The 26,319-nt window shown below is 44.3% G+C and overlaps 1 protein-coding gene across 2 annotated transcripts in view; it reads left to right on the top strand.

The window, feature by feature from the left end:
- LOC129815502 (FYVE, RhoGEF and PH domain-containing protein 5-like) overlaps positions 1 to 23,402 on the top strand; it is a 59,153-nt gene extending 35,751 nt beyond the window's left edge. Inside the window, exons 8-21 of one of the 2 annotated variants that reach the window (XM_055869392.1) lie at positions 8,887 to 8,974; positions 9,195 to 9,245; positions 9,802 to 9,860; positions 10,082 to 10,153; positions 10,454 to 10,522; positions 18,910 to 18,993; positions 19,325 to 19,404; positions 19,676 to 19,772; positions 20,018 to 20,155; positions 20,296 to 20,398; positions 20,555 to 20,691; positions 20,980 to 21,078; positions 21,513 to 21,667; positions 21,895 to 23,402. In XM_055869392.1, the coding sequence (XP_055725367.1) occupies positions 8,887 to 8,974; positions 9,195 to 9,245; positions 9,802 to 9,860; positions 10,082 to 10,153; positions 10,454 to 10,522; positions 18,910 to 18,993; positions 19,325 to 19,404; positions 19,676 to 19,772; positions 20,018 to 20,155; positions 20,296 to 20,398; positions 20,555 to 20,691; positions 20,980 to 21,078; positions 21,513 to 21,667; positions 21,895 to 21,931 (1,269 nt within the window). In that variant the 3' untranslated portion in view covers positions 21,932 to 23,402. Of the gene's footprint in view, positions 1 to 8,886; positions 8,975 to 9,194; positions 9,246 to 9,801; positions 9,861 to 10,081; positions 10,154 to 10,453; positions 10,523 to 18,909; positions 18,994 to 19,324; positions 19,405 to 19,675; positions 19,773 to 20,017; positions 20,156 to 20,295; positions 20,399 to 20,554; positions 20,692 to 20,979; positions 21,106 to 21,512; positions 21,668 to 21,894 lie in introns of both variants that reach the window. The other variant, XM_055869391.1, reaches the window with a different exon arrangement.
- The last annotated feature ends 2,917 nt before the right edge of the window (positions 23,403 to 26,319 follow it).

Here is a 26,319-nt window from a genome sequence, read left to right as displayed (position 1 = left end):
AAGACTCTGTATTTTAGTGAAAATTGACATCCTTTGCAGAAGTGTTTCGTAATCATGATGTCTTGACTTTCTAATGGATTTGGTGGAAAATTGACTATTTAAAATGAAATTAAATATACATACAAATAAATGAAAAGGCTAGATCAGAATCAGGTGTATTACCTTTAACATAAAGAGTGATGTCTCTGTATTCTCTATTTAAGCAATTAGGCCCGAGGGGGTGTGGTATATGTCCAATATTCCACGGCTAAGGGCAGTTCTTGGACCCAGCCCTTAGCTGGCCATATACCACAAACCCCCGAGTTGCCTTATTGCTATTATAAACTGTTTACCAACGGAATTAGAGCAGTAAAAAAATATGTTTTTTCAAACCCGTGGTATATGGTCTGATGTACCAAGGCTGTCAGCCAATCAGCATTCAGGGCTCAAATCACCCAGTTTATAATGTTGATTATACACCTGTAATCTCCCTGATCCTTCTCAGTGAGCTCTGAGAGGAGGACAGAGGTTTCCAGGAGAGTTCTCAGTATCAAACATCTCCACTCTGTCTCTGTAGAGATCACTGGGTTAATGAAATCTCAGGTCTCTTTCCATTCTAGAGTTTAGTCCATGTGATGCTGGCAGGTTTAGTCTGAGGGTCAGTACAGGAGCAAGGCATGAGAACAGACTGGCCTGGTGATCTAACTACTGTATATCCAGCTGGGTTTGAGTTTTAAATCAGCTTCTCGTTCTCACAGGCAGCTCGTTTGAGTTTCAGCCACAAGATCAAGAAGTGGACAGATAATGTTAATACTGTACACAGGCATATTTGGAAATCAAATGTATTACATGTATAAGATCTTATTCTGTTTTTCCTTTTGATGAAGAAAAACGTTTTCTTCAAGTCATCATCCTATAAGATTAGATGAAGTGTTGCCTCATCAGTAACATGTTGGAAATGTCTGAATGACAAACACAGTTCCTATCTCATTTGCTTTATTTGGCTTTTAGTATGGACAAAGTAAAGCTCTTCATACATACATTAAAACCTCTACAGAGTACCTAACCCGGATCCGGGAGCACCCCCCCCCCCCCCCACACACTGATTAGCATCGCTAGCATAGCGTCACAATTAAATAGAAGCATCTAAATATCATTAAATCACAAGTCCAAGACACCCAATGAAAGACACAGATCTTGTGAATAAAACCACCATTTCAGATTTTTTAAATGTTTTACAGGGAAGACAAAATATGTAAATCTATTAGCTAAACACGTTAGCAAAAGACACCATTTTCTTACTCCAACAGTTTCTTACTCCATCAGGTGCTATCACCAATTCGGCTAAACTAAGATATTGATAGCCACAAACCAACAAACAAATTTATAAGATGACAGTCTGATAACATATTTATGGTATAGCATAGTTTTTTTTTTTTAAATGTGCATTTTTCAGGTATAAATCACAGTTCTACATTGCAGCTGCAATCTGATATAGTGCTGATGCAGCTAGAACAATTACAGAGACCAACGTTATATAACTAATTACTTGTCTTAAAACATTTCAGAAAAAATACACAGCGTACAGACATTGAAAGCCCAACATCTGGTGAATCCAAACAATATTTCAGATTTTTTAAATGTTTTATAGCGAAAACAAAATGTATCGCTAAATTAGCATAACGAGGCCAGCCAGAACCGGCTGGACGCGCCCGACCAGTTCACATGCACGACAGATATATGAAATAACATCGTAAATTGGGTCTTACTATTGCTGGTCTTTCATCAGAATGTTGATCAAGGTGTCCTTAGTCCTGATGAGTCGTTCAATCCATTCACAATGGCAACCTCCCCTCTTCATTTAGCCTGGGTACTGGTCGACTGGCACGGTCCATGTCCAAAGTTAAAAAACTCAAAGAACGGAACACGGCAAAACTCCCGAAAAAATTCTAATAATCTGATTAAACTATATTGAAAAAACATACATTACGGTGATATGGTCACATGTTTCAAACAAACTTCGACACGGAGATAGTTTTCATCCGTAACGTCAGCATAACAAAATACAATGCCACCTCTGAAAACGCGCATTTCAGAAACCGGAAGTTGTCGGTCACGCTAAAGAAATAGGTCTTATTTCACGTCAGTACAAGATAAACAAAAAATTTCTCCTCTGACGTCTTCCAGACACCCAGAGGAAGAAGAAGGAAGTGTGATTCGGGTCATAGGTCGCGTGACCATATATAGGCAGAGCTTTGAAGCGAGCATACACATCTTGCAATTTTCTTCTGGCTCAGGGAAAGTGCTGTGAAATGACCTGTGTTTGACTCAGAGACTCAATTGGAACGGTTTTAGAAACCATAGCTTGTTTTCTATCCAATGCTATATGGTTATATGCATATAGTAACAGCAATAATTGAAAAAGAGGCAGTTTAATCTGTAGAGGCAATTATGCTAATGCGAAACAGCACCCCCTGTATTCTCAAGAAGTTAAGCAAGATCCATTGAGCAAGATAACTACATTCATTCACCAAGCCTACCGACCGAAAGGAGTCTGTTTTATTAACCACATCAACATGTATTGTAATTGCCAGGCTTTGCTTTGAATGGTTGAGGTGTTGGACGGTAGGCCTGTAGGATTGTAGAAACCACAGCAAAGGGGAAGTATTGAAGGGGTCGGGTCTCTGTCAAAATCCTTCAGATCGTAAGCAACCATGAGCTATCCATGAGCGTGTGAGCTACCGTGCATATTGGATAAGTGCAAACTGTTATGCTGATGAAGGAGGACCCAAAAGCGACGTAATAGAAACAGAGTCTTTATTCCAGTCTTAAACAAACAATGATGTTCCTGGATATTATCCAAAGGTAATCCAAAACAGGAAACTGAAAACCTCTTGTCAGTAGAGAGGAACGACTGGAGACGCGACCACCGACTGCAGGTCGCTTCAGGAAGGCACAGACCGTAGCTGACATAGACACCTGCTCACACGCAACATCTGACAAATGCAAAAACACAACAGGGCGGAACAAGGACACAGAGCAGCTAACCTCAAACAAGAATCCGACAAAGACAGAAGCGGAAAACAGAGGGAGAAATAGGGACTCAAATCAGAGGGCAAAATAGGGGACAGGTGTGAAAGAGTAAATAAGGTCGTTAGGAGAATGAGAACCAGCTGGGAGCAAGAACGGAACGATAGAGAGAGAGAGCGGGAGAGGGAAAGAGGGAGGAGGAGAGAGAGGAATAGAAAGAGGGAAAGAACCTAATAAGACCAGCAGAGGGAAGCACAGGGACAAGACATGATGATCAAAACCAAAACATGACACAAACTTCTCTGGATATCTGCATGCTCCAGTTTATATTGCATACATTGACGGCATTCCCTTGGAGTACATTATAAGGAGTCGATTGTAGTGTATAAGCTCCTGTGTGCATCATGTACAGTCACCATGATGAAGCTCTTGTGTGTATCATGTACAGTCACCATGATGAAGCTCCTGTGTGTATCATGTACAGTCGCCATGATGAAGCTCTTGTGTGTATCATGTACAGTCACCATGATGAAGCTCTTGTGTGTATCATGTACAGTCGCCATGATGAAGCTCTTGTGTGTATCATGTACAGTCGCCATGATGAAGCTCTTGTGTGTATCATGTACAGTCGCCATGATGAAGCTCCTGTGTGTATCATGTACAGTCACCATGATGAAGCTCTTGTGTGTATCATGTACAGTCGCCATGATGAAGCTCCTGTGTGTATCATGTACAGTCACCATGATGAAGCTCTTGTGTGTATCATGTACAGTCGCCATGATGAAGCTCCTGTGTGTATCATGTACAGTCGCCATGATGAAGCTCCTGTGTGTATCATGTACAGTCACCATGATGAAGCTCCTGTGTGTATCATGTACAGTCACCATGATGAAGCTCCTGTGTGTATCATGTACAGTCACCATGATGAAGCTCCTGTGTGTATCATGTACAGTCACCATGATGAAGCTCCTGTGTGTATCATGTACAGTCACCATGATGAAGCTCCTGTGTGTATCATGTACAGTCACCATGATGAAGCTCCTGTGTGTATCATGTACAGTCACCATGATGAAGCTCCTGTGTGTATCATGTACAGTCACCATGATGAAGCTCCTGTGTGTATTTATTTATTTATTTCACCTTTATTTAACCAGGTAGGCAAGTTGAGAACAAGTTCTCATTTACAATTGCGACCTGGCCAAGATAAAGCAAGTTAGGCACGTACAACAACACAGAGTTACACATGGAGTAAAACAAACATACAGTCAATAATACAGTAGAAAAAATAAGTATATACAATGTGATCAAATGAGGTGAGATAAGGGAGGTAAAGGCAAAAAAACGCCATGGTGGCGAAGTAAATACAATATAGCAAGTAAAACACTGGAATGGTAGATTTGCAGTGGAAGAATGTGCAAAGTAAAGATAGAAATAATGGGGTGCAAAGGAGCAAAATAAATAAATAAATAAATACAGTAGGGGGAGAGGTAGTTGTTTGGGCTAAATTATAGATGGGCTATGTACAGGTGCAGTAATCTGTGAGCTGCTCTGACAGCTGGTGCTTAAAGCTAGTGAGGGAGATAAGTGTTTCCAGTTTCAGAGATTTTTGTAGTTCATTCCAGTCATTGGCAGCAGAGAACTGGAAGGAGAGGCGGCCAAAGGAAGAATTGGTTTTGGAGGTGACCAGAGAGATATACCTGCTGGAGCGCGTGCTACAGGTGGGTGCTGCTATGGTGACCAGCGAGCTGAGATAAGGGGGGACTTTACCTAGCAGGGTCTTGTAGATGACCTGGAGCCAGTGGGTTTGGCGACGAGTATGAAGCAAGGGCCAGCCAACGAGAGCGTACAGGTCGCAGTGGTGGGTAGTATATGGGGCTTTGGTGACAAAACGGATGGCACTGTGATAGACTGCTTCCAATTTGTTGAGTAGGGTATTGGAGGCTATTTTGTAAATGACATCGCCGAAGTCGAGGATCGGTAGGATGGTCAGTTTTACAAGGGTATGTTTGGCAGCATGAGTAAAGGATGCTTTGTTGCGAAATAGGAAGCCAATTCTAGATTTAACTTTGGATTGGAGATGTTTGATGTGAGTCTGGAAGGAGAGTTTACAGTCTAACCAGACACCTAGGTAGTTGTACACATATTCTAAGTCAGAACTGTCCAGAGTAGTGATGTTGGACGGGCGGGCAGGTGCAGGCAGCGATCGGTTGAAGAGCATGCATTTAGTTTTACTTGTATTTAAGAGCAATTGGAGGCCACGGAAGGAGAGTTGTATGGCATTGGAGCTCGTCTTGAGGGTTGTTAACACAGTGTCCAAAGAAGGGCCAGAAGTATACAGAATGGTGTCGTCTGCGTAGAGGTGGATCAGAGACTCACCAGCAGCAAGAGCGACATCATTGATGTATACAGAGAAGAGAGTCAGTCCAAGAATTGAACCCTGTGGCACCCCCATAGAGACTGCCAGAGGCCCGGATAACAAGCCCTCCGATTTGACACACTGAACAGAGAAGTAGTTGGTGAACCAGGCGAGGCAATCATTTGAGAAACCAAGACTATCGAGTCTGCCGATGAGGATGTGGTGATTGACAGAGTCGAAAGCCTTGGCCAGGTCAATGAATACGGCTGCACAGTATTGTTTCTTATCGATGGCGGTTAGGATATCGTTTAGGACCTTGAGCGTGGCTGAGGTGCACCCATGACCAGTTCTGAAACCAGATTGCATAGCGGAGAAGGTATGGTGGGATTCTAAATGGTCGGTAATCTGTTTATTAACTTGGCTTTCGAAGACCTTAGAAAGGCAGGGTAGGATAGATATAGGTCTGTAGCAGTTTGGGTCAAGAGTGTCCCCCCCTTTGAAGAGGGGGATGACTGCAGCCGCTTTCCAATCTATGGGAATCTCAGACGATACGAAAGAGAGGTTGAACAGGCTAGTAATAGGGGTTGCAACAATTTTGGCAGATCATTTTAGAAAGAAAGGGTCCAGATTGTCAAGCCCGGCTGATTTGTAGGGGTCCAGATTTTGCAGCTCTTTCAGAACATCAGCTGACTGATTTGGGAGAAGGAGAAATGGGGAAGGCTTGGGCGAGTTGCTGTGGGGTGTGCAGTGCTGTTGACCGGGGTAGGGGTAGCCAGGTGGAACGCATGGCCAGCCGTAGAAAAATGCTTTTTGAAATTCTCAATTATAGTGGATTTATCGGTGGTGACAGTGTTTCCTGTCCTCAGTACAGTGGGCAGCTGGGAGGAGGTGTTCTTATTCTCCATGGACTTTACAGTGTCCCAGAATTTTTTTGAGTTTGTGTTGCAGGAAGCAAATTTCTGCTTGAAAAAGCTAGCCTTGGCTTTTCTAACTGCCTGTGTATATTGGTTTCTAGCTTCCCTGAAAAGTTGCATATCACGGGGGCTGTTCGATGCTAATGCAGAACGCCATTGGATGTTTTTGTGTTGTTTAAGGGCAGTCAGGTCTGGAGAGAACCAAGTATCATGTACAGTCACCATGATGAAGCTCCTGTGTGAACTGAAACAGATAAAGTTGATATGGTTGGTGTTACTGTACAGTGTGCTACAACTGTGTGTGTGTGGGAAAGGGAAAGGGGGATATCTAGTCAGTTGTACAACTGAATGCATTCAACACAAATATGTCTTTATGTATTTAACCCAACCCCTCTGAGTCAGAGAGGTGCGGGGGGCTGCCATAATCGACATCCCCGTCTTGTGTGTTCTGTGTATGTGTTAGTGCTGAGCAATCAGTGCTTTTGGAGGTCAGTTTGGTTTCGGTTCAGTTTGGTTTTTAGATTTAGATTATATTTCAACATGAAATGCACTATGCATTATGTGGGTTGAATGCTGTAACAACAAAGAATAAAACTATTAATACAAGTCCCATGATGGTAGTGACTGCCCATTACTGCTTATTACTTATTATCCATCATTTAATCACGTTACTTCACGTTAATAAAATATTTCATCTCATCTCTATAGAGCTGCTGCTTAACTTTTTTGAGCTACGGATACCGAATACGGGTTCACTTTCCTAAGCAACCGCTGAATTGCAGGGCGCCAAATTCAAAAATATTCCTAAAAATATTTATAATCATGCAATCATAAGTGAAATATACCAAAACACAGCTTAGCTTGTTGTTAATCCACCTATGGTATCAGATTTGGAATAAATATTTTACAGCAAAAGAAATCCAAGCTTTTGTGAGTGTAGCTTTCAATGCTACATCAGCTAGCCCCAAATTAGCATGGTCACGAAAGTGTGAAAAGCAATAAAATGAATCGCTTACCTTAGATAATCTTCGGACGTTTCCACTCACGAGACTCCCAGTTACACAACAAATGTTATTTTTGTTCGATAAATATTACTTTTATCACAAAAAAACGCCATTTGAGTTGCGCGTTATTTTGAGAAAACAAAAGCCGTGTTCCGTTCGACAAATCCCCAAAAGAATCCGAAATGGTCGTAGAAACATTTAAAATGTTTTTTATAATCAAACCTCAGGTTGTCTTTAATTAACAAACATAATCAATAATATTTCAACCGGAGCATAACCTATTCATTAAGAGAGAAAAGGAAAATGGAGAGCTCCTCCCGCGTGCGCAGGAAATATTCAGAGGACACCTGACCTCTTTTGAAACATCTCGCTCATTTTTCAAAATAAAAGCCTGAAACGTCTAAAGCCTGGTCACAGCATGAGGAAGCCATTGGAAAAGAATCTGGTTGATACCCCTTTAAATGGAGGTTAGACAGGCCAGAAAACAAAGATTTAAAAAATATATATATCACTTCCGGGTTACTTTTTCTCAGGATTTTGCTTGCAGAATAAGTATTATTTTTCTCACAGACAATATTTTGACAGTTTTGGAAACTTGGAGTGTTTTCTATCCTAATCTGTAAATGATATGCATATTCTACGATCTGGGCCAGAGAAAATGTCAGTTTACGTTGGGTGCGTTATAAAAAACTTTTAAGAAAGAATTCTGACCCCTAGCGCTAAGCAGTCTGACAAAATCACTATTTTAGGAGTTCTTCAAAGTAAATAAGGCATACTTTATGACTGCTGAAAACCAACTATCAATCACTTAGGTCACGAATTTTCAGGTAGAGATACCTCACGAAGCAACTGCTCTGTATCCCTCTCCATCGTGCTTTATTCTGTCTCTTCTCTCCATGTCTGTCCCACAACGACTGGACAAGTACTGTAGATGCACAGTGTTTTATGGCCATGGTAGTTCATTTCCATGTTTTCTGTGCAAAACAAGTCTGTACTACTTTGCACAGTTCAAGCTTGATCTGATTTCTCTCTAGAGAAACTGCGCATTGAGCTCACAGAAAAAAACGTACAAAATGGAATTCAAATAATTGAACCGACGTCAGTCAATTAGTTGTATAAAAAATGAAAAATAACTGACATTTGGTTAATCGCTCGCCACTCGTGTGTGTGTGTGTGTGTGTGTTTGGTTGCATTGCTGCTGGCTAGCTCTCCCTTATCAAATCAACATATTTCTCTGCCAGGACTTGATTTGTGATCCATTCTGTTTGTGTGGGTAGTATGAAATAGTGTGTGCATGTGTTTGTGTGTGAGTTTGTGTGTGTGTGTGTGTACATGCTTGTTTGTGTGTGTAAGAGTACAAGTGTATGGAGATGTTTCTGCAGGGGACTGTGAATGCTGACCAGCACTCTGTTGAGTTAATGGTCCTGGCTCGCCACATACGTGACTTGGGATTCTGCTGAAATATCTCGTCCCACCATCTCTTTTTCTCTCTTTCTTTTCTCTGTCTCTACTCTACTTCGTCTGTCAGTGCAAAAGCTAATTTGGTCAATGTTTCTCTTAAGACATTTCGGGATGATATGTGTGTGTCTGTCTGTCCCAGCAGCAGAGTCCAGCAGGGGACAATGTCTCTCTCAAACACCAGCTTCTGCAGGTCATCGTACGGGTGGCTCAATACCGCATGCTCCTCACCGGTAAGTGTTTGCGTGTGTGTGTGTGTGTGGGTGTGGGTGTGGGTGTGTGGGTGTGGGTGGGTGTGGGTAGGTGTGGGTGGGTGTGTGTGTCATAACGTACACATTTATACATCAGCCATTCTTCAGATGAAAATGATCTCATTATGTCTGATTGTACCGCGGTTTTATTAATGGTCATGTGTCTTTCACTTTGTCTGAGTCTGTTTTCCTCCTGCTCCAGATTACCTCAACAACCTCTCCCCAGACTCCAAAGAATACGAAGACACACAAGGTACAGTGGGGCTCTGCTGTAAGCCCTAGCCATGTATAGTACCTATTTATTCTGTGTTGTGTTATTCACAAGAGGGCCATATCAGTTCTGTTTCTATGTGTTTACAAGGGATTTATTTGGCATTCTCACCTTACTAGGGAGCCATTTTGTCTGTTTTTCTGTGTGTTTGTGTGTGTGTGGGTAAATCACTAGGTAACCATTTTGGCTCTCTTGTCTCTGTGTGCTGTATGTGTAATTCATGAGTGGGTTAGCCACTGTGCTATCTCTGGCCACTAGGAAAGCCACTTCCAGCGCAGATGGTAAGTGTGTGAGTGAGTGAGTGAGTGAGTGAGTGAGTGAGTGAGTGAGATTCATTTATCAGAGAGAGGAGGAAAATTGTAGGGGATGTTATCTCTCTGTGTGTGTATGGGGGACAAGGCTGGAATGAACACCTCATGATAGATGAGAATAGTCTCTGGTGAACATGTCCCTCTCTGGTTCTCTGTGTGTCTGATGTTTTTCATTTTGCGTTAACGACAACTCTTTGTTTCCGTCTTGTCACTGTCTCCTCTCTCAGCTGCTCTGGTGGTAGTATCAGACATTGCAGATCAAGCCAATGACAGTTTGAAACATGGGGTGAGTTTCAAGACGAGTGTCTTTCAACATAGTGTGTGTCTGCCTTTGTGTGTTTGTTGTGTGTGTGTGTGTTTGTTGCATGTATGTTTGTTGTGCGTGTGCGTGTGTGTGTGTGTGAGAGTGCTTGTAAGAGAGAGAGAGCACACATGCAGTGTTGTTATTTGGTAGTTATTGCTCAACATGGCATGTCTCTCCCTCCTCTCTCTTTCTCACTTTCTCAGGAGAACCTGCTACGTCTTGTCAACATAGAGTACAGTGTTGGAGGCCAGAGGGATCTGCTCCAGCCTGGCAGGGTAAGCTCCGTCCTGTCTGCCTGCCTGATAACACCATTGTTTCTGCCCAGGGCCCCGGGCAATGGTACACCCTCTCCCCCCTTCAACCTCTACCTCTCCATCCCGCCCGTGTCGCACTTTATATAACCAGTCAGCTGGGAATCCCCTGGCCCTCTCTCTGTGTCTGGGTGGAGAAGAGCGGGGACACACGCTCTTTAAAGCCCTCTCTCCAACCCTCTTGCTTCTCATATGTGGCACACTGTCCTTAATTGCCATTTCATCTACTATATATCTGACCCTGTGTGTGTGTTTTGTACTCAGGTGTTTGTGAAGGAGGGCACTCTGATGAAGGTCAGCAGGAAGTGCAGACAGCCACGCCACCTGTTTCTGGTAAATGTCACTTCCTGTTTGGAGGGAGGGTAGGGGACTCACTGTCACAAACCTGTAGATAACGGACAGAGCTTTTAGGCCAAAAATCGAAAATAACAATTTTCTCAAATTTGAACATGGTCACCGCGCTTGTCATTATGACTACACAACTATGCACCATCTTGTTGCAATGTAAATGTAATCTGAAAAGGATAAGCAGCAGATCTGTTCTGTTTGCTCTATATCTATGGCCCTCCCAGACCCAGACCCTGCTATTGAGAGCAGGGTTTCCTGGCAGGATGTTTCTGAATGGCAGCTTCCTGAGCTGCTCTTTACTGACTGAACGGGGAAGGTCAGGAATGCTCCTCATACACCCACACACACACTGGACCTGCTTCTCTCTGTTTAATACACCAACACACACACTAGACCTGCTTCTCTCTGTTTAATACACCAACACACACACTAGACCTGCTTCTCTCTGTTTAATACACCCACACACACACTAGACCTGCTTCTCTCTGTTTAATACACCAACACACACACTAGACCTGCTTCTCTCTGTTTAATACACCCACACACACACTAGACCTGCTTATCTCTGTTTAATACACCCACACACTCACTAGACCTGCTTCTCTCTGTTTAATACACCAACACACACACTAGACCTGCTTCTCTCTGTTTAATACACCCACACACACACTAGACCTGCTTCTCTCTGTTTAATACACACACACACACTAGACCTGCTTCTCTCTGTTTAATACACCCACACACACTAGACCTGCTTCTCTCTGTTTAACACACACACACACACACACACGCACACGCACACACACGCACTAGACCTGCTTCTCTCTGTTTAATACACACACACACACACACACACACACACACACACACACACACACACACACACACACACACACACACACACACACACACACACACACACACTAGACCTGCTTCTCTCTGTTTAATACACACACACACACACACACACACACACACACACACACACACACACACACACACACACACACACACACACACACACACACACACACACACACACACACACACACACTAGACCTGCCTCTCTCTGTTTAATACACACACACAAGACCTGCTTCTCTCTGTTTAATACACACACACACACACTAGACCTGCTTCTCTCTGTTTAATACACACACACACACACACACTATACCTGCTTCTCTCTCTGTTTAATACACCCACACACACACGAGACCTGCTTCTCTCTGTTAAATACACACACACACACACACTAGACCTGCTTCTCTCTGTTGAATACACACACACACACACACACACACACACACACACACACTAGACCTGCTTCTCTCTGTTTAATACACACACACACACACACACTAGACCTGGTTCTCTCTGTTTAATACACACACACACTCAACCTGCTTCTATCTGTTTAATACACACACACACACACACTAGACCTGCTTCTCCCTGTTTAATACACCCACACACACACTAGACCTGCTTCTCTGTTTAATACACCCCCACACACACACACTAGACCTGCTTCTCTCTGTTTAATACACCCACACACACACTAGACCTGCTTCTCTCTGTTTAATGCACCCACACACACACTAGACCTGCTTCTCTATGTTTAATACACCCACACTAGACCTGCTTCTCTCTGTTTAATACACACACACACATACACACACTAGACCTGCTTCTATCTCTGTTTAATACACACACACACACACATACACACATTTGACCTGCTTCTCTCTCTGTTTAATACACACACCACACACACACACACACACACACACACACACACACACACACACACACACACACACACACTAGACCTGCTTCTCTCTGTTTAATACACACACACACACACACACACACACACACACACACACACACACACACACACACACACACACACACACACACTAGACCTGCCTCTCTCTGTTTAATACACCCCCACACACACAAGTCCTGCTTCTCTCTGTTTAATACACACACACACACACTAGACCTGCTTCTCTCTGTTTAATACACACACACACACATACACACACTAGACCTGCTTCTCTCTCTGTTTAATACACCCACACACACACACACGAGACCTGCTTCTCTCTGTTTAATACACCCACACACACACTAGACCTGCTTCTCTCTGTTTAATACACACACACACACACACTAGACCTGCTTCTCTCTCTGTTTAATACACCCACACACACACTAGACCTGCTTCTCTCTCTGTTTAATACACCCACACACACACTAGACCTGCTTCTCTCTCTTTTTAATACATCCACACAAACTAGACCTGCTTCTCTCTGTTTAATACACCCACACACACACTAGACCTGCTTCTCTCTCTGTTTAATACACCCACACACATTAGACCTGGTTCTCTCTCTGTTGAATACAGTCACACACACTAGACCTGCTTCTCTCTCTGTTGAATACAGTCACACACACTAGACCTGCTTCTCTCTCTGTTGAATACAGTCACGCACACTAGACCTGCTTCTCTCTCTGTTGAATACAGTCACACACACTAGACCTGCTTCTCTCTCTGTTGAATACTGTCACACACACTAGACCTGCTTCTCTCTCTGTTGAATACAGTCACACACACACTAGACCTGCTTCTCTCTCTGTTGAATACAGTCACACACACTAGACCTGCTTCTCTCTCTGTTGAATACAGTCACACACACTAGACCTGCTTCTCTCTCTGTTGAATACAGTCACACACACTAGACCTGCTTCTCTCTCTGTTGAATACAGTCACACACACTAGACCTGCTTCTCTTTCTGTTGAATACTGTCACACACACTAAACCTGCTTCTCTCTCTGTTTAAACCTGATGTTAGTTTGTCCAATCATAACTGTATTTAGATATCTATTTTGTATGTATATCAGTAGGAATTAACTTGGATGTCCTACTATTGTTTTACCATTGTAACGATCGTCCTGGAAAGAAGATGACCAAAGCCCAGCATGGTAAGTGTTCATTGTAATTTAATAAAATAACCTGAACACTGAAACAACAAAAACAACAAAGAGAGTGAACGAAACGAAACAGTTCTGTCTGGTGCAACAACACAAAACAGAAAACAACTCCCCACAAAACACAGGTGGGAAAAGGCTACCTAAGTATGGTTCTCAATCAGAGACAACGATAGACAGCTGCCTCTGATTGAGAACCACACCCGGCCAAACACACAGAAATAGAAAACATAGAACACAAAACATAGAATGCCCACCCCAACTCACGCCCTGACCAAACCAAAATAGAGACATAAAAAGGATCTCTAAGGTCAGGGCGTGACAGTACCCCCCCCCCCCCAAAGGTGCGGACTCCGGCCGCAAAACCTAAACCTATAGGAGAGGGTCTGGGTGGGCATCTATCCGCTGTGGCAGCTCTGGTGCGGGACATCGCCGCCGACCCCGGACTGGGGACCCTCACAGCGGGCCCCGGACAGGAGGGCGACTCTGGCAGCTCCGGACAGGAGGGAGACTCTGGCAGCTCCGGACAGGAGGGAGACTCTGGCAGCTCCGGACAGGAGGGAGACTCTGGCAGCTCCGGACAGGAGGGAGACTCTGGCAGCTCCGGACAGGAGATCGTCGCTGGAGGCTCCGGACTAGAGATCGTCGCTGGAGGCTCCGGACTGAAGGATGTCACTGGAGTGGAGAGACACACAGGAGGCTTCGTGCCATGGATCATCACTGTAGGCTTCTTGCCATGGATCATCACTGGATGCTTCTTGCCATGGATCATCACTGGAGGGTCGTGCCATGGATCATCACTGGAGGCTTCTTGCCATGGATCACCACTGGAGGCTTCTTGCCATGGATCACCACTGGAGGCTTCTTGCCATGGATCATCACTGGAGGCTTCTTGCCATGGATCATCACTGGAGGCTTCGTGCCATGGATCATCACTGGAGGCTTCGTGCCATGGATCATCACTGGAGGCTTCGTGCCATGGATCATCACTGGAAGCTTCTTGCCATGGATCATCACTGGAGGCTTCTTGCCATGGATCATCACTGGAGTAGAGAGACACACAGGAGGCCTGGCTCTGGGAGTAGGCACAGGACTCACCAGGCTGGGGAGACATGCAGGAGGGTTAGGACTTAGCACAGGCACAGGACTCACCAGGCTGGGGAGACACACAGGAGACCTGGTTCTGGGAACAGGCACAGGACTCACCAGGCTGGGGAGACATGCAGGAGGCCTCTTCCTTGGCCGAGGCACCGGACACACTGGGCCGTGGAGGCGCACTGGAGGTCTCGAGCGCAGAGCTAGCACAACTCGTCCTGGCTGGATCCCCCCTGTAGCCCGGCAAGTGCGGGGAGTTGGAACAGGCTGCACAGGGCTGTGCTGGCGAACCGGGGACACCGTGCGTAGGGCTGGCGCAGGATAACCCGGGCCGAGGAGACGCACTGGAGGCCTGGAGAGCAGGGCTGGCACACTCCGTCCTGGCTCGATGCCCACTCTAGCCCGGGAGATGCGAGGAGCTGGGATATAGCGCACCGGGCTAAGAACAAGTACTGGAGACACCGTGCGCTCCACCTCATAACACGGTGCCTGACCAGTACGACGCTCGCCACGGTAAGCACGGTGAGTTGGCTCAGGTCTCCTACCTGACTCTGCCAATCTCCTCGTGTGCCCCCCCCCCCAAAAAAAATTCTGGGGCTGCCTCTCGTGCACGTTTCCTCGAGCCAACTCCTCGTAGTGTTTCCGCTCCGCTTTAGCTGCCTCCAGCTCCTCTTTAGGATGGCTACACTCTTCCGGCTGTGCCCAGGGTCCCTTGCTGTCCAAGATTTCCTCCCATGTCCAGGAGTCCATTCCACCGCTTGGTCCTTTGGTGGTGGGTAGTTCTGTAACGGTCATCGTTGCATGAAGAAGTGGACCAAAGCCAGCATTGTAAGTGTTCATTGTAATTTAATAAAATAACCTGAACACTGAAACAACAAAAACAACAAAGAGAGTGAACGAAACGAAACAGTTCTGTCTGGTGCAACAACACAAAACAGAAAACAACTCCCCACAAAACACAGGTGGGAAAAGGCTACCTAAGTATGGTTCTCAATCAGAGACAACGATAGACAGCTGCCTCTTATTGAGAACCACACCCGGCCAAACACACAGAAATAGAAAACATAGAACACAAAACATAGAATGCCCACCCCAACTCACGCCCTGACCAAACCAAAATAGAGACATAAAAATGATCTCTAAGGTCAGGGCGTGACAACATGCCATGTTCATCTAAAATTGTTTCATTACTAATTTCTTAGATTAAACCCACCTCCCCCACCTAGAATCTGTCATCTTTAAAAAAGAACACACTCGTCTTTAGCACCCACACAACCACACTCAGGATATGGTAGTAGGGGTGACATGTCTGAGGAGGAGGAGGGTGTTATTTATATAGCCATAAGTCCAAACAGAATAACGACTTCAGACAGGCCATTCTTTAGCAGCCTGGCAGTGAAAGCCCCCTCTGTAACTATGCCAACAGAACACTCTGATTCTGCCATCTCAAAGTGAGAGAGAGGGATGTCGGCAGAAGAAGAAGAGAAAGAGCTTAAATCAAGGAATGGGTTAATATGATGGAAAATTACAGAGTTATAGGGGACTTCCTTATTTTTTCAAATGTACAGCCCTCTCAGTGACAGTAAACGATGATCGACAATAGAGTTAACGAAAGAAAAATCTGTTATGTGAAAATGAAAAGATAATCCCAAATGCCTATTCATGAATGACCAATGACCTTTGTTTACATCTACCCAGAATGAGTCAACTTTAAGGTTTTCTAGGTCACTGTTGTCCAACTACAGGGATTTGCACTAAGACAATTCACTCAATCATATTTTGGAAATATTATCCAACCGGATAAAACGGAATTTAAAGTATTATAGGATAAACTATAGGAACCGCTTGTAGGAAATTGCGTTAACATTTAAGAATAAAACACTGCAGTCAGCCCACTCATGATCACACACAACTATAATCCATTTTGTTTTTTTCTGAGATAAATCTGTAACATCTCTCACTCTCTTTAGGAGGTGGAGTTACGGTGTGCTTAGGGCCCCAATGGAATGATGAGTCTTGCCCAGAGTTTTAACTGGTCAAGTCATGCGGACAGAAAAACAGGAGAAATCTTAATTTGTGACATTGAGACACATTTAACCAGTGGCGACCCGTCATTCAGGGCAGGTGGGGCAGACATTTTTTAGGCTTGCCTGTTTTGCATGTTATTTTGGCATTATTACGCGTCACGTATCAGTTTGCAAACAATGTAAAAAAGAATATATATAATTGAGTTAATAAAGCCGCATACAAACATGGTTTCTTTTTTGTTTTCTTGAGTAAGGCAGCTCCAAAATGCAGGTGTTTCAGCCTAGCTCAGTACTTTCTGTGGTGGTGGGGCAAGCCAGCAGAAAATACGGAGCGTTGCGCGGTGATTGGCTCAGTGTTCTGTCACTTATGGGGACTTTACGTCACTGCCAAGTGTAAGAGGGGACATTGAATATTCTAGCCCTTCGGCTCCTGCAATAGAAGTGCCCATCCAAGAAGGATCAATGTCATTGACACGGTAGCTTTGATTGGACTGATCATGTCAACGTCATACTTTCACAATCTTAGCTAGCAGTCATCATCATGAATCAAGTCGACAATCTACTGGCAAGTCCTTTTTAATCCTTGTCATATGAAGAGAAATATTGAAGAGAAATTATAGATAAAACGTATCGGTGCTCATCGGCCATTGAACATAAACATTCGCAAATCGCAAATTCAATGAGTGGTTTGGAAGGAATCAGTGACAGTGGCTGTGTGGTCCCAAATCCAAGTTTAAAATGATAAACATTCAACATTGGCCATGCTGTCAATGAAGCATGGTTTGTGTCGCGCTTCAAACAACTGTTAACTCATCCTGTTCAAGTCAGCCGAGCACAACAATGTGAGTCCAAAAATGTATGGTATGCTGCTTCATAAAGGATGTAATATGCCAGGGAGATATGTATACTGTAGCTAAGAAAGTAATACTAAGTGTATGTTGTGTAGTAAGATGTTAGTAGCCCATGTGCATCACCCTAATAATTTGGTCTATTTCCCCCTCTTAATTTCGCCTACTGTTCTGACTGTTCTACTGTAGCCTATAACCTGTTTTAGAGAAATGTAATCATCGACTATTGTAAGAGCTTTCATTGTCTGCTTATATGCCCCCTTAATTTATCCTATGGTTCTGACTTGGTGTACAGGGAGAATACTGTAAGAACTGCCCATGTTCTGAATTCTGTTTGCTGTACATTTCAGAGGTGCTGAACAAAATTATAGTTATATTGATTACGCCCGTCCTAGCTCGCTCATTGTCTTAATCAAAATACAGATGGACTCTTATCCGCTTGTCGTCCCCTTAGGCCATAGTTTGTACATCTCAGTTGTCAGTAGAAACCACACTTGTTTAAACAAGTCAGCCATATCAGCTATGTTTTTTTAAAAGGCAGTAAATGAGGCTGAATGAACTGTTTCACTGCCAGATAGGCTCCGCTGATAGCCAGGCGTAGCAGTGGTAAGGTGTTGGGACTGCTGTTGGGACTCTGCTGTTGGGACAGCTTTATGTAGGCCCTAACAGGTGGTAGGCACCGTTTGTCACCGTTATAGTGCAATTCATGTATTGTTTAGTGTTGTGTTGTGTAGTGGCTTTGCTGGCATGCAAAACATCCCACTTTTATTTATTTTTTGCCCCACCAAGATTTCTATGCTAAAACCGCCACTGCATTTAACTGTAAAATCTGATGAAAAGATGATAAGTAAAACAGCCCACCTCATCGTTGAGGAGAAGATGGTTTCCTCTTAGTTTAGGGCACCACCATGTGGTTATTTAACATGCAGGAATAATGTACAATGTATTTTTAATCAAATCAATTTTTATTTGTCACATGCGCTGAGTACAACAGGTGTAGACCTTACGGTGATATGCTTACTTACAAGCCCTTTCCCAATGATGCAGAATTAAACAAGACAAAATGAAAACACAAGAATGAAGCTACTTATATACAAGGAGTACCAAAACCATATCAATTGGCAGGGACATGTGGTAATAGAGGTAGATACAGCATGTACATGAAGGCGGAGGTAAAGTGACTAGGCATCAATATATATAATACTTAGTAGCATGCTATTTTGATTGGAGAGTACTGACAATAATAAGTCATTTCTCCATGCACTTGTCCTATCCAACAGCGGAATCAGTGAAATGTTTGTATACTGTATTATCTTGTTAATTGGTTCTGAGGATACAGAATGAAAGTATGTGTGATTCTGAGGTTTGTTAGTGAATTCTGTGTGTTTGTTTGTGTGTTAACAGATGAATGATGTGCTGCTGTACACCTACCCTCAGCAGGATGGGAAATACAGACTGAAGAATAGCCTCCCACTGACTGGGATGAAGGTCAGAGTCCTCCATCTCTCCCTCCCGTCTCTCTCTCTCTCCCGTTTTTTTCCCATCACCATTTACCAAATTTCTCTCTCCTCTTTGTCTATATCACTTACCCCCCTCACTTCTCCCTCTCCCTCGCTCTCTCCCTTGTCCTCTCTCCCTTGTCCTCTCTATAATTTTGTTTTTGTCTCTATGTTACTCCCTCTCACTTTTATATCTCTCCTTCTTTTCCTCTCTCTCTCTTTCCTCATCCTCTCTTTCTCTCTATACCCTTCTCAAACCTATTTGTCCTCTCGCTCACTGATTCCTGATGGGTCTGTGTAATGTGTTGTTGATGTTCCAGGTCAGTAAACCCGTCATAGAGAATGTACAGAACGCTCTGAGTATCGAGGGAGCAGACATCTCCATCACCTTGGCAGCCAGGTGGGTCACACTAACACACACTCACACCTTGGGTGGCATGGTCGGTATAATGATTGTAGTTCACAGTTCCCACGGTCGCCAAATGCACTGTTTAAACAGTGAATTAAGTATAGTAAAGCTTCTCGTTACAAGGCCTTTTGGATCTTTTATAAGTAGTGTCAGTGTTGCTTTCCTGACCATCTGTCTAGACCACTCTGGGCCATTTATCACTGGTATATGACAAGTATGGTCAGAGGGCTTAATGACCTGTGCTCTGTGTGTCCCTGTGCAGCTCCTGTAGTGAGAGAGAGGACTGGTTCCACACTCTGAGTCGGACAGTGTCTGACCACGCCAGAGGACCTGCGCCATTCAGCAGCTGCTCTGGAGAGGTGAGGAGGACTTTGACTGGGAGACAGAGCATACAGAAAAGTGACGCTAGCAATGTTAGCAATAGCATAACAATGCTCCCCACTCAATGACAATGGAAAACCAATACTCATACATTTACTGAGGTTATATTAACATTGCAGAGGGAGTATTTTCTCTTTTAAGTTGAGTATGAGTCACTGAGTATGACTGTGAAGTCTAGTATAGTAGCCGTAGCTCTAACTATATTGTCCTGTCTCTCTTCCAGGCCAGAGAGCGTCTGTGGCTGTCCCTGGGGGAGAAAGCTCCTACTCTGGTGCCTGTGTCCCATGTGATGATGTGTATGAACTGCACCTCAGACTTCAGCCTCACACTGCGCAGACACCACTGCCACGCCTGCGGGAGGGTGAGTCTCTCGCAGACAATGCATGGCTACGTCACATGGGAGCACAGTTTAGCGCAGTATGATGTGGCTGGAGTGTGTTATCCACAGTCAGGCCTGACCTGTGTGTGTTGGGTGTTGTGACGGGGTCCTGCTCTACTCAGATTGTGTGTCGGAGCTGCTCCAGGAACAGAAGCCGTCTGAAGTACCTGGAGGACCGCATGGCCAACGTGTGTGACCACTGTTACAGCGAGCTCCAGAAGAGAGGTGCATAACTCCTCCTCCTTTCCTGTACTGTATTGTACTAAACTGTACTGTACTATACTGTATTGTACTGTACTGTATATGCTGCTCTTGACTACTGGAGCGTATTGAATGTGTGTGAGTCCAGGTGTTAAGGTCAGGGCTTCTCTGTCTCCATAGGAGGAAATGTGTCTGTGGCGAGTGGTACTGACAGTCCTCGTTCTAATCGCCGCTCCATCCGCCCGCTCTCTGCCGTCTTCCAGAACTTTCACCCTCCCAGCCTGTGGAGACGCAAGGGCACCGCCTCTCTGACCCAGGTAATCTCACACACGCACACACGCACAAACGCACGCACACGCACGCACACACACACACAAACCACTAATATTCTACCAAATGAATGGTAAAAGCTATTGTCCACGCACTAAACTTATATTTTAATGTAAACATACATTTTCCTCCAAAAGTGTCTCTTAGACAGGGTTTTTTCTAGCTTGATCTTCAATTCAAGCACCTTGGTTGTACTGAGGTAGTAGCAGTATATGTTCCCTTTGCCCTGTTATGTATGTAAGTAATCTCTCTGTGAGTTCCTGTGTTGTCTCTAGGTGAGTGTGTCAGAGGAGGGCTCTATGAGCGGGACTCTGCAGCGCAGTAAGAGGAGCAAGAGGAACTGGAAGAGGCTGTGGTTCCTCCTCAAAGACAAGGTGCTTTACACCTACCAGGCCTGCGAGGTGAGGGGGAACACACACTCCCCTTAAACCTGAACCCTCACACATACCTTTACCCAAACCACCTATCCCTGTAACTCTGTAATGTACACATACCCAACTCAGATGGGGAAAGAGCATAGAGGGTCTCTAGTAAAGCTAATTCACCCTCTACTTTTTTAGTCAGCAAAACCTCCACAAACTGCATCCTTAAAACGATGCAGGTTAATGATCACTGTGTATTTCTCTCTCTGTCTCTCTTCCTCCTCTCTCTCTCCCTGTCTCTATATCTCTCTCTGTCTCTCTCCTCCTCCTCTCTCTCTGTCTCTCTCTTCCTCCTCTCTCTCTGTCTCTCTCCTCCTCCTCTCTCTCTGTCTCTCTCCTCCTCCTCTCTCTCTGTCTCTCTCTTCCTCCTCTCTCTCTGTCTCCAGGAGAAGGTGGCATCTGAGAGTTTGCCTCTGTTGGGCTTCACAGTGAAGCTGCCTGACAGGCCAAGTGGAGTGGAGACTACCAACGTCTTTGAGCTGTACCACAAGAAGACCCTGTACTACACATTTAAGGCCGAGGACAACCACACTGCTAAGAGGTGAGCCCTGCACTGCACCAAAAATATATCACCACATGATCTAACCAAAACTAACTCTGGGCCATAGTTATAGTCTTTAGCCTTTTACGTGGTGAGGTAAAACTCCTGGCCCCACTTACAGGCCTCATTAAGTCATGTCATAGGCATGACTCACATTGGCAGCAGCATCAATCAGCTTGTTATTACAATGTGTTATAATTACAGTCAGAACTTTTCTTTCTACCCAGATGGGTGAACGCCATGGAGGAAGCGACAGTTTTATAGCAGTGGCCATCTTGGGTGGGTTGTTGAGACTATATCTTTGGATGTGCATCACTCACCTTCCAGTCTTACCCTGGGGACCTCACTGCCACTCTCCTGCTACATATAGCAGTGCCTCAGAATGCCTGAATGTAAAACAAAAAGGGAAGAGAAAGAGGGAGGAATATGTTAATTTTGCCTTTAGTCAGCTGTGACGGCTGTGTCTTACTGTGTGTGGACCGAGAGAGGAGAGAAGGAAACATGGTGTTCTTAAAGGAGGGAACACGCTCGCCTACTTTGTCACCCTCCAATGTCCCCATCCCGCTGCTACAGAAGGTGTGACGCCCAGAGCCAATTGAGGAGCTGGCACAGATATGTACCATTCTGGAAAATGACATGCAAACAAAATGCTGGATTTATTAAAGCAAAGAAGAGAATGTTCGTTGATATCAAGCTATCACTACATTGACATGTTTTTGACACTAAGAGCCCTGACAAGGGGTTACATTTGGGGGTAAAGAAGACAAAACAGAAAACGAACATTAGCAGTAAATGTGTTTAAACTGCATGTCCTACTAGTGTGTAACCTACATCCAGAGGTTATGAAAATGATGAATCTGTTATTAATACACGTTGAGCACATGCCAACGTGACTGTAGTCTTAATGTGATGTCAGAAGAATGAGAGTGGATCTCCAGGTATTATTACACCATCCACCAAGGTCTGAGGTCGTAGGGTCATTCACACCTCCCGGTAGACCTAGTATGTGCTTCCATGTTCACAGTGCAATACAGCCTTTCTAAACCAACATGGCGGTACTTTAAAAGATCTCCCTCTATTTACTGAATGGACTCCCTATTTCCATCGTTTTATCAGAACACGTTTCCGCACTGGACTTAGCCAGCTTCACGTGCCTGACATTTTGAAGCACAGGTTCTGCTCAAAGTATGACTATTGTCTTGTATGGTTTTGCATTTAATGTGTTTCTTAGCTACATATTTTCGCCATGTACTGTATTTTCTGAAATGGCCTTACATACGGCAATTAGTTCATGTAAATACATATGTAGAGATTTTGATAGGCAAAAATGATTTTGCTATATTTGCACTCATAAAAGAAGAATGGAACTGGAAGAGCAATGTAGTGAAGTGCACTCTTCTTCTAAATGTTATTATTTGATCATGTGTCTTGGTCAGCCTGTGCCAAACTCACTAAGCCCAGTGCCTGGAGTTCGTTCTCTGTGTTCGCAAACCATGGATATATCAATTATCAGATCAATGACAAAAAAGAGGCTTGTCCTCAACGTTAAGTTGCATAATATGTCAAATTCCTATTTGTACCAAGCCTCAGCTCCGCCTTATAATGAGAGTGGTTTCCCTGGTGTGAAACACTGCTATCAGCCATAATCACTGTAGTGGACTTTGAAATGGATGAGTTATTTATTTCAAACTGTTGGGGTTTCTCAAACAAGTAAAGTGACCAAGGTTGGATATCCTTTGCGTGTATCATTTTGTGTGATTTCTTCTCGCTACCCTGTGCTATTCCTATATTGGTCACTAGATGGCATATACACTGAACAAAAACATAAACACAACATGCAACAATTTCAAAGATTTTACTGAGTTACAGTTCATATAAGGAAATCAGTCAATTGAAATAAATGAATTAGGCCCAAGTTTATAGATTTCCCATGGCTGGGCAGAGGAAGAGCCATGGGTCGGCCTGGGAGGGCATAGGCCCACCCAGTTGGGACCAGGCCCACCCACTGGGGAGCCAGGCCCAGCCAATCAGAATGAGTTTTCTCCCACAAAAGGCTTTGTTACAGACAGAAATAATTTAAATACGTTTTTTTGCCGGCATTTACCGGCACTGGCCATATTCAAAAGGTGTTGAGCTTTTGTAAATGTATCAGTTATTCTGCGCTCCGACACACTCAGACGAGATTGCTCTGAAATTGGAATAGATAGCCAGAGCGAATTTACGAACGCACCCTTAGACTACCGCCCTTATTTCCACTGTGTCTAACTGGGCACTAAATAAGCAGAAGTTGCAATAGTACAATGTTCTCCAATGCTGGAAGGCGTCCTGAGTGAAAATGATATTACTGTGAAGGCTGCAGCAGTAAGGCAACAGAGCCTGGGTGATCCAGACAGATAGACAGACAGGCAGCAGGTTGGAGTACAGGAGAGTAGGGCAGGAGAAAGGGCAGCACTGCTCTGTTTCTTACCTCTCCCCTGAGGTTTCCTGACCCAGAATAGTAAGGGGGAAAGTTTGTTTTCTGGGGTACCTGAAAGTTGCAGACACCTCGTTCTATATAGGTTGGATGATTCATCATCCAGTGCTCTCCTTTTTTCTATCTCCCAGGCTCCCTCTCTTTCTCTTTACTTTCTTCAACAGCATCCCTCATTCTTTCAACTCTTCCTCATTATTTTTGTCTCGCTCTCTTTGTGTTTCACAACGTATCCTGTTTCTCAGTTGTAAGGCTGTTGGTTAGGTCCTCTTTAGTTCATGCAGGTCTCATCCTATTTTCATGATCTGACTAGGAAAAACTTAAGGCCCTACTCATACTGCATACCATTCCAGTGATGCTTGCTCTTCTTGAATAATGGCCATTCATTTGTTCCAATTCATCTCCCTCTCCAGAGACAAGCCCCCACCCCCCCGTACCTGCCTTCTGCACCTGTTCCTATTATCCAGCCTGGGTTTTCTTAAAAAGTCTTCATTAGCAGTCGTACGCCATTATCCCATACTACCATACTGTTTCAATGAAAACACCAAATGTGAGAGATTGGAAACAGAGCAGGATGGGACAGGACAGTATGAAACAGGGAGATAGAGTGAGATATTAGAAAAATGGTGGTGTCTGTACAAGTAAGAAGTAGTGAGAAGGAGAAGTGAGAACTAAAAAGAGAGAGGAGGGAGGTCAGTTCTTCTCTTCCTGTTAGTTCTTGTGTTGAGTGCACTCCTTGCTTTAGGATGGAGGTCGAAGGTGGGAGGATATGCTGTTTTAGCGAGATGGTACTGTAACAGTATCATAACCCTAACACACACCAAAGGCATGAGGCACAGAGAGCGAAGCATGCTGCTCATCAATCACAAAGAACAGAACTGCTCAATAAGGTCAGCTGCCCTGGGCTCTAATTGTCTCTCAGGCTATTGTCTCTCAAATGCACATCAAACTATGAAAGACTTGTCAAATCTATAATGAAGTAAACTTATTCAACTATTCCTTCCGACCGTAGAGAATGACAAAGTGAGAGCTGTATTGTGTGAACGCTGCCTTACTCCCACGGCCAAATTCACACTGACACACATAATTTATTGGGAGGCAGGTAGTCTAGTGGTTAGAGTGTAGAGGCGGCAGGTAGCCTAGCGGTTAGAGCGTTGGACTTGTAACCGAAAGGTTGCAAGATTTGTCGTTCTGCCCCTGAACAAGGCAGTTAACCTACTGTTCCTAGGCCGTCATTGAAAATAAGAATTTGTTCTTAACTGACTTGCCTAGTTAAATGAAGGTAAAAAAATGACAAGGATAAGCTATCTGACCCACTCACCAGAGAGGCGAAAAAGGTGTGTATTAGTTTTGCTCTCAGTTCTGAAAATGGTATTGCCATACACACCCTCATCTTCTTGTGTGTAAAGCCTCACCCACAAACAGTGTTTTTCTGCTGCTTTATGTTCAAAAACGGAAAGCATTATCAACAGGGATGTAGGAGGTGGTTTAACCCATAAAGAGACTTAAAGAGTCATAGAAATGGATATGTGACAGAGAAAGAGAGGAAAGAAAGAGATTGAGGAAAAAGAAAACAAAATACTTTCTCATGACATTGGGTTGACATTTCTGGGTCTGCACCTTGTCTCGCAACGCAGTGGAGAGAGAGAGAGGAGAACAGGAGAGGGGAGAAGAGAAAGGGAGAGGTAGAGGAGGGTGGAAGAAGAGAGGGACAAGCTGTTATGTCCCATTTTTTGCGACTCTACATGCCGCTCACACTGACAAGTCACTGTTACACCTCTTCCCCCTTCCTCCATACCTCCGTCCCTCCACCAGTCCAGGTTTAGAATCCTCCCGCTCTCCCTCCCTGAACAAAACATAAAGTCCCTCAACCCCCCAGCCCTGTGTTATCTATACATGGAGAGTGTGTCATGGTTTCCATATTCTGTGTCATCAGTGCCAGTCTGCAGAGGGGGAACATAAACATGCGAGCAGCACTTTTTAAATGTATACTTAACTAGGCAAGTCAGTTAAGAACAAATTCTTATTTACAATGACGGCCTACATTAGCCAAACCCGGACGACACTGGGCCAATTGTGCACCACCCTATGGGACTCCCAATCATGGCCGGTTGTGATACAGCCTGGATTCGAACCAGGGTGTCTGTAGTGACACCTCAAGCACTGAGATGCAGTGCCTTAG

The sequence above is a fragment of the Salvelinus fontinalis genome, chromosome 18, assembly GCF_029448725.1.
Source record: "Salvelinus fontinalis isolate EN_2023a chromosome 18, ASM2944872v1, whole genome shotgun sequence".
In the NCBI taxonomy this organism is placed as follows: Eukaryota; Metazoa; Chordata; class Actinopteri; order Salmoniformes; family Salmonidae; genus Salvelinus; species Salvelinus fontinalis.
The sequence above is the reverse complement of the archived record's forward strand: the minus strand, read 5'-3'. Positions and strand labels throughout refer to the sequence as shown.